This window comes from Cnephaeus nilssonii (assembly GCF_951640355.1).
Source record: "Cnephaeus nilssonii genome assembly, chromosome: 7".
NCBI classification, from domain to species: domain Eukaryota; kingdom Metazoa; phylum Chordata; class Mammalia; order Chiroptera; family Vespertilionidae; genus Cnephaeus; species Cnephaeus nilssonii.
Window position 1 is genome coordinate 76,794,318 of NC_137078.1, and position 14,642 is coordinate 76,808,959.

Consider the following 14,642-nt stretch of genomic DNA (forward strand, 5'->3'; position numbering starts at 1 on the left):
CACTGTGCAGTTCTAACTCGTTTTTGGATCCTCACCACTTACCTTGGCCGAGCACACATTTTTATGAATGGATGAATGAAAGAATCAATGAGTGTCTGCAGCCGCAGTTGCCCGCTGGGAGCCCCACCTCCTTCCGCTCTCCCCACTACACAGAGGGGCCACGGGCGGGTCTCTCGCGACCGTTCGCTGGCGCGTGCGCGGGAGGCCGCGCGCGGCCGGAGGTGGCGGGCGGGCTCCCCGTGCGCGCGCGCCAGGGGAGGGGAGGGGCGGGGCCCGGCTGGAGGCGGGCGGGCAGCTGGCTGTAGAGCCGGCGGCGTCGCCTGCGGATGGCCGGCTAAACGCGTGCCGGGTGGGAGAAAACGAGGCGGCGACGATGCTGCCTTCTCCGTGAGGAGCGCCGGAAAGGCCCCAGAAAGCGCAGAGGAGCTGCGAGCTGGGGTCGGTGGCCTCGGGCGCCCGCCGGGCCATGGTGGCTGCGGGCGGTGGTTGGCGCGGCAGCGCTGCGGCCCGGAGACGTGCGGGGCCGGGACTGTCGCGGCGCTGACGCCCGCGGGGCCCAGCCGCAGATATGAAGCGGAGCCGCTGCCGCGACCGACCTCAGCCGCCCCTGCCGGCTGCCCGCGGGGAGGATGGGGCTCAGCGGGCGGCCGAGCTGCCCCAGCTCCTGCCCCCGCGCCGGCGAGCGCCGCCCGGGAGGCAGCGACTGGAGGAGCGGACCGGGCCCGCGGGGCCTGAGGTCAAGGAGCAGGTAGGGAGGGCCGGGGGTCCGGGGTAGGGTGGGGAAGGATGGAGGGGGAGCCTGAATGGAAGAGGTGGGGGAGGGGATCTCCGGCGGGAAGACGGGCTGGGGCTTTTGAGGGGTGGGGACTGAGTAGTTCCGCAGGAGGAATGGGAGATCTGGAGAGGCAGAAAAATGGGGAGTGGAGAAATGAAGTGGTGGCCTGGGTTGAATGGGAAATGGGGGACTAGGGGGTGATAAAATGGTCCTATGGGCGTTTGTAGTCAGGGGTTCTGGATGGGAAGGAGGGACGCTGGAATGTGGGCTGGGAGTAAATGCACTGCAAAGAAGAAGCTTACTAAAGGGGTATTTAAGGAGTTACCTAGAGGGGTAAACAGAATAAGATAGGGAAAATCAGTATTATGTAGTAAATGTTATCTTACTTCCTAGAGGTTTTCTTGACAGGTATAAAGACGGATGTTATTCCTAAGCATTCTCTGATTTGGCCATCATTATAGTCTTGTAGGAGTGTGTTCAGAATCGTTTCTAAAGTTCTCAGTAACGATCTATTTCACGAGAAAGCACTTTTTAAAACACCTGCATGTGTGCAATCCCAAGCCCGATGCTGTGAACAGGGAATTCATAGATTATAGGCTCTGCCTTCTAAGAGTTTTCCACCGAAAACATCTTGATGGGAAAACACAGAAAGCAGTGAAAAAATATCCATGTAGTTTCTGAATGGACAGGATGTGTTTGTATGATTTATTAATCCAAGTGTCGGTGTAGTTAGAGGTAGAGGTTAAAGGTCAGTTTTATCCGGGAGAAGTTACCACTTGTAGCTGTAGGAAGTTCAGTGAAAGGAGACTGTGTGGTCTTTGATCTTGTGGGATTTGCAGAAAAATGTTCTGTGATGAACTCTAGTGACAGCTTTCCTTTTGCACTCCAGACCTAGTGACTTCATCTTTGAATCTTTTAAGACTTCTATTAGGTTTCCTGCCTCTTTCCATCAGTTAAATAAGTATTTTCCCGAGACACCACTCCTTATTATATAGTTTCAGTGGTGCACATGCTAGCATTTGGATTCCCCCCCTTTTGTTCTTTCACCTTTTGTTCTCCACCCAGTCCTGAGCAGACTGCACCGTGGGCTATCTCTGCCCTTGCTTTCAGGCCGGTGAGCATTGTCCTATTGCTGTAATTTCTCCCATCATCCTTGCCTTTTATATTTTCTGCAGTACCTATTTGGAACTTTAAAAATGTATTTAAAGCTCAGATCCTTTCCTTAATCAATTTACCTGGTCCAATTGGCTTTATTGCATGCTTCACTAGAGAGTTCAAGGTTACCTGATTTTCTCCTCTTATTTATGCCAGGATTTCTGTGTTCACTCATCCTTTGCATCAATCTCAGAGAAAAGTATTCATCCTCCTCTCTGAGGCTAATCCCTCTATTAATGCTCTTGGTTTCATTCTATCTCATTTGCCCTTGTTATGTATGTTATTTTCTCTTTGTCTTAAATCTCAAATAAAATAAAAACAATACAGTTTCCCCGAATTGTGTAACCCACCTAAGCTACTTTGTTATCTCTTCTTTGCTTCACCAGCAACCTTCTTGAAAAATGAATCAGTTTCCTCACTTTGTATACATTTCTCATATAATGGTTTGGCTTCTGCACTTAAACTCTCCCAAAACTGATGTCTTCAAGGTCACCAATAACTTTGTACGTTTTTTTATTTGATTTTATTGAGGTGTGACTTAAATACAAATCAAAGGTTCATTCAGCCAATGGATTTTTAGAGGATGAATATATGCATGTGGCCACTACTTAGATAAAAATGTAGAACATTATTATACTCTACAATCCTTGAAAGGTAACCACCTTCCCAACCTCTATCTCCATGGATTAGTTTTGCCTCTTCTTGAGCTTCATATAAATGGAATCTTACAGTTTGTACTCTTTTGTGATTAGATTTTATTTAAATCATGTGTGTGAAATCCATCTATGTTGTTGCTTGTGGAAATAGTTGGTTCTTTTTCATTGCTGTATAGCTTTCCATTGTGTGAATGTACCAGAATGGATACTAAAATGTCTTTTGAAATTAAAAAGTAATGCATGACTACTTGTGAAAAGTTTTAATTGTGAAAGAATTACATGGAGAGATATGTAGCAGTCCCAGAAACCTTTAAATAATTAAATCTTATAGTCTTCCCCTAGTCCTCATCCTCTTTGTCACTATTAACTGTGTGTTCCTTGATATTTTCTTTGGTCATAATATCCATGCCACTTCTGTTTGCCTGACTGCTTCCTGTGTGTCTTTTTTTTGTTTTCTTTTCCTGTCCCCTAAATGTTCCTTGAGGATATGTCCTCTGTTCTTAATTCTTTCCTTAATTGTACTCTGTTTTTTAGTAGACTCTCCTATTTGTGGCACGTGTTTAGGATGTGGGACAAGGGTCTATGGCCCTCTTTATTAATGGCATTGTGTTACAGAACCTCTTTGTAGAGTGATCTGAGACTCTATGCCTGACCTTTTTCCTTAGCTGTACATTTCCTTTTCTGAGCTTAATGTTTCCAGCATAGATTTTCAGCATTTGTGATTTTTATAATTTGATAGTGTCTTTGAAAGTCCATAACTTGCAATTATTTGATTTTGAAAAGGTAAAAATTTCAGTTGTGTGTGTTAGAGGCTAGATGGGCTCCATTCATTCAGGGAGTAGGAGCCTAGCCAATTAACAAACATACACCTCTCAATGACTTTGTTCTCCATTTCTCATGACATGGAGTAATGCTTGTTATACTTTACTAGAGGCCCGGTGCATGAAAATTCATGCACTGGAGCGGGGGTCCCTCAGCCCGGCCTGCCCTCTCTCACAGTCCGGGAGCTCTCAGGGATGGGAGGTGACCTGGTGATCAGGGGAAGGCGACGCCCCCATCACACCTCTGCTGCTGCCACTGCCAGCAGTGCAAGCCTCGGCCAGCCCTGGTTACCTGAGCCTCAGGCGGCCCCGGGTGGCTCGGCAGCCGACATCTGAGGCTTGCCTGCACCTCGGGCCGGCCCTGGGCTGCTGGGGGGCTGAGGGGACTGGTGGACTCTGGAGGCAGGTGCACTGGTCAGCCTGGGGGTGGACCCGGCTGTCTGTGCGCCTGCCACCCTGGCGGGACTGAGGGGACTGGGCACTGCCATCTTTGTGAGAGCGTGATGGTCAATTAGCATATTCCCTCTTTATTAGATAGGATACTATAGTGGCATTTAGGAATAAATTCTGAGTAGGATGCAGGACTTGGATCTCTAGTGGCTTACTGTATCATTAAAATAGAACCTATTATTTCTCCTTTAAAGTGTGCTTCTACCTGTGTCTTTTCTTTGTTTTTGTCATCAAACTGGAAATTGCATCCGTGGTCTTTGACTTTTCATTTTCCCTTAATCCCCTTATCCAGGCTCTGTTGATTCAACCTTCATGACATCTTTCAAATCTTTATTCTCTCTGTCATTAGCTTAATTCAGCATTTATAAACTTTTGTCTTGGCTTTTGTAATACTTCAACTGCATTTCTCGGCTTTTAGTCTCTAATTTATTCTTCATTCTGTTACAAAAAAATTAGACCTCATTGCCTACCTGAGTTCCAGTGATAAATATTTGTTAAATTTATCATTTCATTTCTTTATCTTAAGTAACCTTCATTAGCTTCTTAATACCCATAGAATAAAGTCTGAAGACCTTGGCATTCAAGGTCTCCTTGATACCACTTTTTAAAAAAAAATATATTTTATTGATTTTTTACAGAGAGAAAGGGAGAGGGATAGAGAGTAAGAAACATCGATAAGAGAGAAACATCGATCAGCTGCCTCCTGCACACCCCCTACTGGGGATGTGCCTGCAACCAAGGCACATGCCCTTGACCAGAACCTGGGACCCTTCAGTCCTCAGGCCAACGCTCTATCCACTGAGCCAAACCGGTTAGGGCTACTTACCACCTTTTGAAGAATCAGAGTTAGATGCCCCTTCTTCTTGGTTCCCAAGATTTAGTTTTGCGTCCACTGTTGCATAAATACAAATTGTCTATTTCGCTTTCAGGTCAGACTGTTTCATTTACTGTTGCATACCTAAGGCCTGGTACTGTATTTGAAACATAGTTATTAGTCTGAATATTTATTAGAAACATAGATATGTGCTGGTGCTTGAAATAGATATTTGCTAACTAATACCATAATTGGTTGTCAGTCTCTCATCAGAGAAAAAACTGTTGAGAGGCTGTCTTATTCATTATTGTATCCTCAGCCTTTAGTGTTTAACTGGTATGTAATGGGCATTCAGTAAATATTCATTTATTGCTAGGCACTTTCATCTATTTATTTTAATTAATCATCTATCTGAAAAGCTCTTTCTTCTCTGCCTATGCCCATTAAAATTCTACTCAAGCTTCCAGGCCTAACTCAAGTGCCACAGAAACTATTCTGTGAAGTTTTAATTTTGAATTTTTTTATTTTTATGTAGGATCCTAAGAGACCTTTGATTGGGCTTCAGTAAATCTGTGAATCTTCTGAAATTCCAATTCTCACAATTCCATGATACAAAAGTAAAAACGTGGGTTCTATGAGATTAAATGAAATAATGATTAGAAAGCATATAGTAGACAGGTACTTAATAAATATTTTCATCCCACTTTGTTTCTATAGCACATTTTTTTATCCATTCCTGGGTATATAGTAGGTTCTAAAATATTTGCTGAATGACTGGATGAATGAATGAACAGTGTTTTAACACTTCTGTCCTGTATTTATTTTGTAGATTTCATTTCTGCTTTCAAGTTATAAATTATTGAGGGTAGGAACTGTATCATCATTTTATTTACCATAATGTAGTCAGGGGTTATGCTCACAATAGTTCTAATAAGTAATTATTTATTGAAGGGAGAGAAAATGATTCAAATATTTTGAATTTGAGTGATTGGAGTAATAATGGTACTATGATAGAAGTAGTCAAGTAGCCGAAACCAGTTTGGCTCAGTGGATAGAGCGTCGGCCTGCGGACTCAAGGGTCCCAGGTTCGATTCGGTCAAGGGCATGTACCTTGGTTGTGGGCACATCCCCGGTAGGGGGTGTGCAAGAGGCAGCTGATCGATGTTTCTCTCTCATCGATGTTTCTAACTCTCTATCCCTCTCTCTTCCTCTCTGTAAAAAATCAATAAAATATATAAAAAAAAAAAGAAGTAGTCAAGTAAAGGAAATGAGACATTTTTTGAGGATGGAGGAAGATGGAGTTCAATTTTAGTTCCTAGAATTCCTTCAGCACCATTGAGAAATTTTCAAAAATTTTTTCATGAAAATCAGCACCATCTCCTTACTTAGTCTTTAGTACTAAATAAAAGGGTAGTAAATAGGGGAGCCGCATGGTCTTACATGTGTTTTAGCTGGATTATTCTGGCAATTGTGTGGGGGATAGAATGTAGAACATGGTTATTGAGACATGGGCATTTGAGAATTCTTCTGAGTTTTCAATACAGAAAGTTTATTAGCCTTCCCTCCCCCTCTTTTAAAAAAATTTATTTTTATTATTGATTTTAGAGAGGAAGGGAAAGGGGCAGAGAGATAGAAACATCAATGATGAGAGAGATTCATTGATCTGCTGCCTCCTGCATGCCCCACACGGGATTGAGCCCACAACCCCGGCATGTGCCCTGACTAGGAATCGAACCTTGACCTCCTGGTTCATAGGTCAACGCTCAACCACTGAGCCACGCCAGCCTGGCAGTCTTTCCTCCCCCTCTTATCTAGAAGATGGGTAAGGGCCAGCTCCTGAAAACCTCTTAGCTTGGGAAGATTTGATTTCCTCAAGGGTACCGGGAGCAGAGAGCCTGGGATGGTTGAAGCAGGTTGGACAGTGTTTTCCTGATGAGGGTAGGATACATCTGTTTACAGATTTTTCCCATCTTTGTTCTACTGAATGCTCCTTAGCCTAAAAATCAACCTAAAAGCTTTTCCACCAGTTACTGATGGTGACCTACAGTCAGGACTATCAGAGGCAGCCAAATATTGCAATGAGTATAGTTCCTTCATTGCTGATCTTAGCTATTATATGGTTCTCTGCTAAATTTGCTAACTAGCTTTGTACTTTCTTGGTGAAATCTCATGGTATCTTGGTAATTATTACTTTTCATCAGTAAATGTTGGTTGTTATTCATTATTAATATATATACTTGGGATTCAAGAGGATTTGAAAGCGGATTGTTGGATCAAGGGCTAGCTAGCCCTGGGGGAAGAGGAAGAATTCTCAAGGGAGAGCAGAGGCTGCTAGCCTGTTGGGAGTAAGGGCTTACATATAATGTATTGTTAGTGAGACATATTTGACAACTTTTTTTGTTAACGTTGTACCTCATTTTAATACCCAAGGACTGTTTCCTTTTCTCTGTGCTGTAACCATGTATACAGTGATTGTACAGTGAATAATTGGTGTGAAGAATTGATCTCAACCTGAGCCTCTTAATACCATGTTCATTAGGTATATTTTATTTTATTTTTTCCAATAATCATTTCACCTCTAAAATTTTAGTTTTGAACTTGCCACACACTCTGACCTTTACATCATCTTCCTTTTCTGCATTTCACACTCCTTTTAGAATTTTCTCTCCAAAAACTGTTCAAAGTTCTTTGGAACCCCCAGATCATTGTTTTTTGTTTAAACCATTGTTTCATTGTCAATTACCTCTCTTTTTCTCCTTATCCAACTTAACATTTCATGGGCTATCATAATCTTTCCTGTGCATGTACCTTGAATTCTCTTGCCTCTTTTCCCTTTTGTCATACTTGTTTGACAAATTAAACCAATTCTGCCTATTCACCTGTATTTAGGCAGCTGAATGTGGCTGGAAAGAAAACATGATCATGTTGACATCAAAATTTGTGATCATGGACCTTAAGGAGTCTGTCAGTACTGACAGTCATTTGTGTGACATTTCCCTGATTCCTTCACTGTTAAATGATAGTTTAATTTTTCTCTCTCCTCAAATTTCCAACACTGTTTTTGTAATCTTTACTCTTTTTTTTGAAAATTGATTTTTAGAGAGAGAGGAAGGGGGAAGGATAGTTAGAAACATCGATGAGAGAAACATTGATTGCAGAAATTCAGGCAAAAGAGCAAGTTGTTCCTATCTTTTGCTTTCATTTCCTCTCCCTTCATCTTTCTTGAACCCACTCCAGTCAAGCTTTTGCATACCCCCCCCACTGGGGATTGAGCCAGAAACCCGGGCATGTGTCCTGACTGGGAATCGGGAATCGAACCTGTGACCTTTTGGTTCATGGGTCAGTGCTCAACTACTGAGCCACACTGGTGGGGCTGTCATCTTTTTTTTTTTTTTTTTAAACAATCCTTACTCAAGGATATTTTCCCATTGATTTTTAGAGAGAGTGGGAGAGACAGAGAGACACACCGATGTGAGAGAGACACATTGATTGGTTGCCTCCCGCATGCCCTTGACCAGGGCTGGGAGGGTGCAACTGAAGTACGTGCCCTTGACTGGAATCGAACCAGGGACCCTTCAATATGCAGTCTGACACTCTATCCACTGAGGCAAACCAGCTAGGGCTCATCTTGACTCTTAATGGATGTCCTTGCTTCCTGTTTCACTGAGGAGGAAAAAACAGGTAATAAGAAGAGAACTTTTTACCAGCTCCCATTATAAATTATCTACTCCTGTATCTGTACCCACATCATTTACCTTCTATTGGTATGAATAGTATGTTCCTACTATCTTAATCTACATCTGATTAAGAGTTTTATTCTTATGGGGGTTAAGGACACATATATTAACCCTTTGCACTCGCTTTTTTCTCGATTCCTTTATTCTACTCGGGATTTAATTTTTTAAATACCCCAGATTTTACAAAGCGCGGCAGTAGAATAAAAAACTGGAGTTTCTTTTCATACAAACTTATTTATTTGGATATTTTTATATTTCAAATTATTGATACATTCAAAGAGTAATTTTAATCTCGACATCTGAGTGCAAAAGGTTAATACCTTAATCAATAAAGAAAATAAAAAAAGTTTTCCTTCTTCTTCTTAATTATTATTATTATTCCTTCATAGTCCTGACACTCCTGAATCATTAGTTTTCTTTTCTATTGATGATTCTCATCAACATATAAACATGCTATAATAGTTTACATTTTCAAAAACTTTTTTTCAAAAAAAAAAAACTTTTTTTGTACTCTTGAGATTATAGCAGTGAAAAAGGCAGATTTAAACTCTGCTTTCATGAAATTTCTATTCTAGTAGAGAGAATTAGATAATAAATAAGTAAAATATGTAGTATGTTATATGGATAAGTATTATGAAGAAAATAAAGCAGGGAAAGAGAATATGGAATGATGGGGGATTATGATTTTAAATAGCATTATCAGGAAAGACATCTCTTTGGAATGGGATATTTGAATAAAAACCTGAAGGATGTAAGAGATAGAAGCATTTAGATTATCCAAAGAAGGGCATACTTGGTAGAGGGAATAGGAAGTACCTTGGGCTTCCTACCTTTAAAATTTGTTTTTAAGGTACAGTAAAGAGTCCAGTGTGGCTGGAATGGAACAAGAGAAGGTAGTAGATGAGCTCAGAGGGGAAAGTTTGGGGAGAGAAGGGCTGGATTGTAGAGAGTTTCAAATTGTGAAGGCAGTTGTAAGGACTTCAGCATTTATGTTAAACTGGAGGCCCGATGCACGAAATTTGTGCAAGGGGCTCGCTCGGCTCTCCCAGCCCCGGCTTCATCCGGAAGGTCGTTCGGCTGTCCGGTCTAATTAGCATATTAAGCCTTTATTATTATAGATGAGATGGGAAGCCATTGGAGAATTTTGAGCAGAGGAAGCACTTGAGGTAACATTCATTTTAATCTGATCTATTTGAGACCGAATGAGTATGTGGAAGCAGAGAGACTAGTTAAGAGGCTCTTGCAAGTAATTTAGGCAAAAGAGCAAGTGATATGAAATACTTGTCTATGAGTAGGAGAATGCTTCTCTTTATAACAAAACTATTTGAAAGTATTGTTCTTATCTTTTGCTTTCATTTCCTCTCCTTTCATTTTTCTTGAACCCACTCCAGTCAAGCTTTTGTCTCCCATCATTCCAATGAACCGCTTATGTCATGGCCATCACTGGGCAAACCCAGTGGCCAGTTTGCAGTCTCCATTTTATTTAACCTGTTGCATTGACATGGTTGATCGTTCCATTATTTGGCTTCTTGAACTGTGCTTTCTTGGTTTTCTTCCTATCTCACTTGTACTTCAGAGGTTTCAGTCTTTGCTTCTATATTCTTTTCTTCCTCCTGTTTAATCTCATCAGATTGTATTGCTTTACATTCCATCTGTATGCTGATTATTCTCACATTATTTCTCTAGTCTTGACCTTTCTTCTGAGCTCTAGACTCCTATTTTTAGTTATTGGTGTATAGCATTTCCATTTGAATAGCTAATAGATCTCTTAAATTTAACATATCTAAAACAGTACTTTCGATTTTTTTTTCTTCCCAGTCAGCTTCTTTAAAAAAATTTTTTTTTTTAAATTTATTTCAGAGAGGAAGGGAGCAGGAGAGAGAGATAGAAACATCAATGATGAAGGAGAATCATTGATTGGCTGCCTCTTGCATGTACCCCACTGGAGATTGATTCCGCAACCCAGGCATATGCCCTGACCAGGAATCGAACCCATGACCTCCTGGTTCACAGGTCGATGCTCACCCACTGAGCCACGCTGGTCAGGCGTGCTTCTTCCCCAGTCTTTCCCATGTCAGCAAATAGCACTACCATCCATTACTCAAACCAAAATTTGGAAGTTGTTTTTGATTCTTTACTTGACCTCATAGTTCACATTCAGCCCATCAGGTCTGGTTGGTGCTACATTCAGATTGCATGAGACTTTTCCCCACTAGCCCCATCACTACCATAAGCTTAACCTCTATCATCTTTCATCTGGATTATTGTAAAAGTCACCTGGTTATATTCTGGTTGCCCACACCCACCATATCTCTCATTATCCCACCCCACCTCCCATTATCCCACCCCACCTCCCATTATCCCACCCCACCTCCCATTATCCCACCCCACCTCCCATTACCCCACCCCACCTCCCATTACCCCACCCTCCAGTCTCCCTTCCCCATGGTATTTTGCACATAGCAAGATCAGTCAGTATCACCCTGTAAAAGCTTAAATCAGAGTTTGTCACCCATCCCTACTAAAAACCCTACAGTGGCTTTCCATCAGTTTAGATGAGAATCCAAAATGCTTTGTCCTCTAAGATTCTGCATGATCTGTCTTTTGGCCTCTCAAATCTCATTTCCTTCCACTGTTCTTGTTCATTGAGCTCTAGTCACACTGGCTGCTTGATGGTCTCCAAGTATATTGTCTGCTCCCGCCTGAGGACATTTTAAAAATTATTGAGGACTTCTGCACTTGGTAGTTTTTTCTACCTGAGATTTCTTTTTCCAAATTACATATATACAGTATACTGTATATGTATATATGGCTGGCATCCTCATTTTCTCATTTTATTCAGGTCTCTGTCCATATATAACCTCCTCAAAGAGGTCTTTCTGACCAGTTTTTGTGGTTGTTAATCCTCACCTGAGGATATTTTTCCCATTGATTTTCAGAGAGAGTGGAAGGGAGCGGGAGAGAGAGAGTGAGGGAAACATTGATATGAAAGAGACTGGGGCCGGGGATTGAGACTGCAACAGAGGTACCTGCCCTTGATTGGAATCGAATCCACAACCCTTCCGTCTGATGCTCTAACCACTGAGCAAAAATGGCTCAGTGGTTAGAGCATCAGACCAGTGGTTAGAGCACCCTTGGCCAGTTTTATTACTAGAGGCCTGGCCTGTGCCCTCTCTCAGTGGTTAGAGCATCAGACCAGTGGTTAGAGCACCCTTGGCCAGTTTTATTACTAGAGGCCTGGCCTGTGCCCTCTCTTAATCTGGGACCCCTTGGGGGATGTCAGATAGTTGGTTTTGGCCCGATCCCTGCAGGCCCGATCCAGACAGGAAGGAGCCCTATCCTATGCATTGAGCATCTGTCCCCTGGTGGTCAGTGCATGTCATAGTGACCGGTCGACCCGTTGTTTGGTCATTTGGTTGCTTAGGCTTTTATATATAGAGTTTATTTTTTTAATGAATTTTCACATTTGAAAAAAATGTTTTTATTGATTTTTTAGAGAGTGAGGAAGGGAGAGGGATAGAGAGATAGAAACATCAGTGATGAGAGAGAATCATTGATTGGCTGCCTCCTGCACATGCCTTTCTGGGGATTGAGCCTGCAACCTTAGCATGTGCCCTGACTGGGATAGAACTGTGACCTCCTGGTTCATAGGTTGACACTCAACCACTGAGCCATGCTAGATGGGCTCTTGACCAGTTTTTAAAGTAACATGCTTAGTCATTGTCTTTCCTTCTTTTTAGTCACCTGTTAGGGTCACATATTTGTTGTTTATTGTAATTCTTCCACATCCTATATAATAAAAGTATAATATGCTAAGTATCAAACTTATTGGTTGACTGTTTGATCGACCACTCGACCAGTCGCTATGACGCTTACTGACCACAAGGGGGCAGATGCTCCAACTGGTAGGTTAGCTTGCTGCTGGGGTCCGGCTGATCGGGACTGGGCAAGAGGGCCGGACACGCCCTGGAGCCCTCCCGCGGACCCTCCCCAGCCGGCTGGCCAACCTCCTGCGGCCCCTCCCCAGCCAGCCGGCCCCCATTGGCCCAGATCAGGACTGGGCGAGACAGTCCCCATCAGCCCCTGATCGCCAACCAGGCCAAGGGACCTCACCCATTCATGAATTTGTGCTCCGGGCCTCTAGTTAGAATATATGGATCATGAGGGGAGGAATTTGAGTTTTTCTCACTGCTATATCTTCAGTTTCTAGAATTGTATATAGAAGGTTCTAAATAAATACTTCTTAGTGAATGTATAGTGATTAAGATTGAGTTATTCTATGACTTCAAATTCCAACTCTGTGACCTGAGGCAAGTTACTTAAATTTTCTAAACCTCAATAATCCTCTCTCTATATATATATATAAAATAGAGCTATTATTACCTATTTTATATGGTTATTGTGAGGATTTAATAAATTAACCCATATAAAACACTTATTACAAAAGCCAATAACCAAGAAGTGCTCAATAATGGTTAATTATCATATTTTAAAAGTACATGTACAGAATGTATGAAAATAGAATTCATATTTTTTTACTGTTCTCATTTGCTTTTAGAAAGAAATATGATAGAAAATTATATGTTTTGGACCTTTGGTTTGTGGATGTTCTTGAACTATTATTTTACTTTGTTCAGCTTGAAAGGAGGTTTTAGTTTGGCATTTTCCCTTTAGGGAAACTTTTTCTTTATTAAGTAACTGGCTTAGAAGATAGTATAGTCTCCTTAGGTTTTATTTATTTTTTATTATTTATTTATTTTAATAATTCTTTATTGATGAAAGTATTACATATGTCCCCCTTTTCACCCATTGACCCTCTCCAGCCGGCCCCGCCCCCCTGCCTCAGGTCTTCACCACCCTATTGTCTGTGTCCACGAGTTGATTACCGCCCACTCACCCACTCTCCCCGCCTTCCCTCCAAGATTCCACACTCTGTTCCATGTCTCTGGATCAACTCCGTTCATCAGTTTATTTTGTTACTTAGATTCCACTTATGAGTGAGATCATGTGATACTTGTCTTTCTCTGACTGACTTATTTCACTTAGCATGATACTCTCCAGGTCCCTCCATACTGTCTCAAAGGGTAAGAGATTCCTTTTTTTTATTGCTGCATAGTATCCATGGTATAAATGTACCACAGATCTTTTATCCACTCATAGGCACTTGGTCTGTTTCCAGATCTTAGCTATTGTAAATTGTGCTGCTATGAATATAGGCATTCATACATTCTTTCTGATTGGTGTTTCGGGTCTCTTAGGTTATATTCCTAGAAGTAGTCTCCCCAGGTTATTTTTTTTTGTTTTTCTTTTAATTCTTTACTAGTGGCCCAGTGCATGAATTCATGCACATTGACAGGAAATTAATTAGAAGAAATATTTTAATATTGCTATTTGCCCTTTCTCTATAATAGAAGTATCAGAGATGAAATAAAATTAGTAAAATGTATATGAAAATAATATATAAATTGATTAATAAAAACCAATAACAACATGATATAATATTTTCCATGAAAATTTTACTGTCAGAATCCTCGTTTATCATTAATTTTTTTAAATATGCCGGGTATTCTGGAAAATTTATATAATTTGGACAAACTTTGCCTTTGCTACAACATCGAGTAAATTTTCCATCAGATGGTTTTTCATCGGAGAAATTTAGGGATAGGCAAAATTGACGTGTAACTGTCATTCCACCACAACTGTGTTAGAGAATTGCATCTTCATTTACCTCATTTTTGATATGAAGGCAGTTCCTACCAGTATTGGTAGTACTTGTCAATGACTGTTCTTCAGACATATTCTGTCTACGAAGTCGCTTTCTTTTGGCTTCAGAGGTACATTATGCCAATAGTTGTTCTTCAAACATATTCTGTTGACGACGTCGCTTTCTTTTAGTTTCAGAGGTATGTTGTGCCAATAGTTGGTCTTCAGATACGTTCTGTCGATGATGCCAGCTTCTTTCGGCTTCAGAGGTACATTGTAGCAATAGTTGGTCTTCAGACATATTCTGTTGACAATTTCGGCTTCAGAATGTCAACAAAAACGTGATGTCATTACCCAGCGCCCACAGACACCATTTGCGGGCTGGGCTGTGGGCCACATTTTGCGCCATGGCAGTGTCGGCTGCGATTTGGTGGGCTCTCGCTCCTGGGTGGTGGTGGGGCCTGTGTCTCACTTGGGGGAAGCTGAGTGTTGCTTTGTCAGCACCAGGTCCTTGGTGCCATTTCTCTGTGT

The 14,642-nt window shown here is 41.7% G+C and overlaps 1 protein-coding gene across 7 annotated transcripts in view; it reads left to right on the forward strand.

Moving 5' to 3' along the window:
* The first annotated feature begins 277 nt into the window (after window positions 1-277).
* The window catches only part of MAST2 (microtubule associated serine/threonine kinase 2), a 163,730-nt gene continuing 149,365 nt past the window's right edge, over window positions 278-14,642 (forward strand). For 5 of the 7 annotated variants that reach the window (XM_079776489.1, XM_079776491.1, XM_079776492.1 and 2 more), the window contains exon 1: window positions 279-748. In XM_079776489.1, coding sequence (XP_079632615.1) covers window positions 569-748 — 180 coding nt within the window. In that variant the 5' untranslated portion in view covers window positions 279-568. Of the gene's footprint in view, window positions 749-14,642 lie in introns of all 7 variants that reach the window. The other 2 variants (XM_079776495.1, XM_079776490.1) reach the window with 1 other exon arrangement.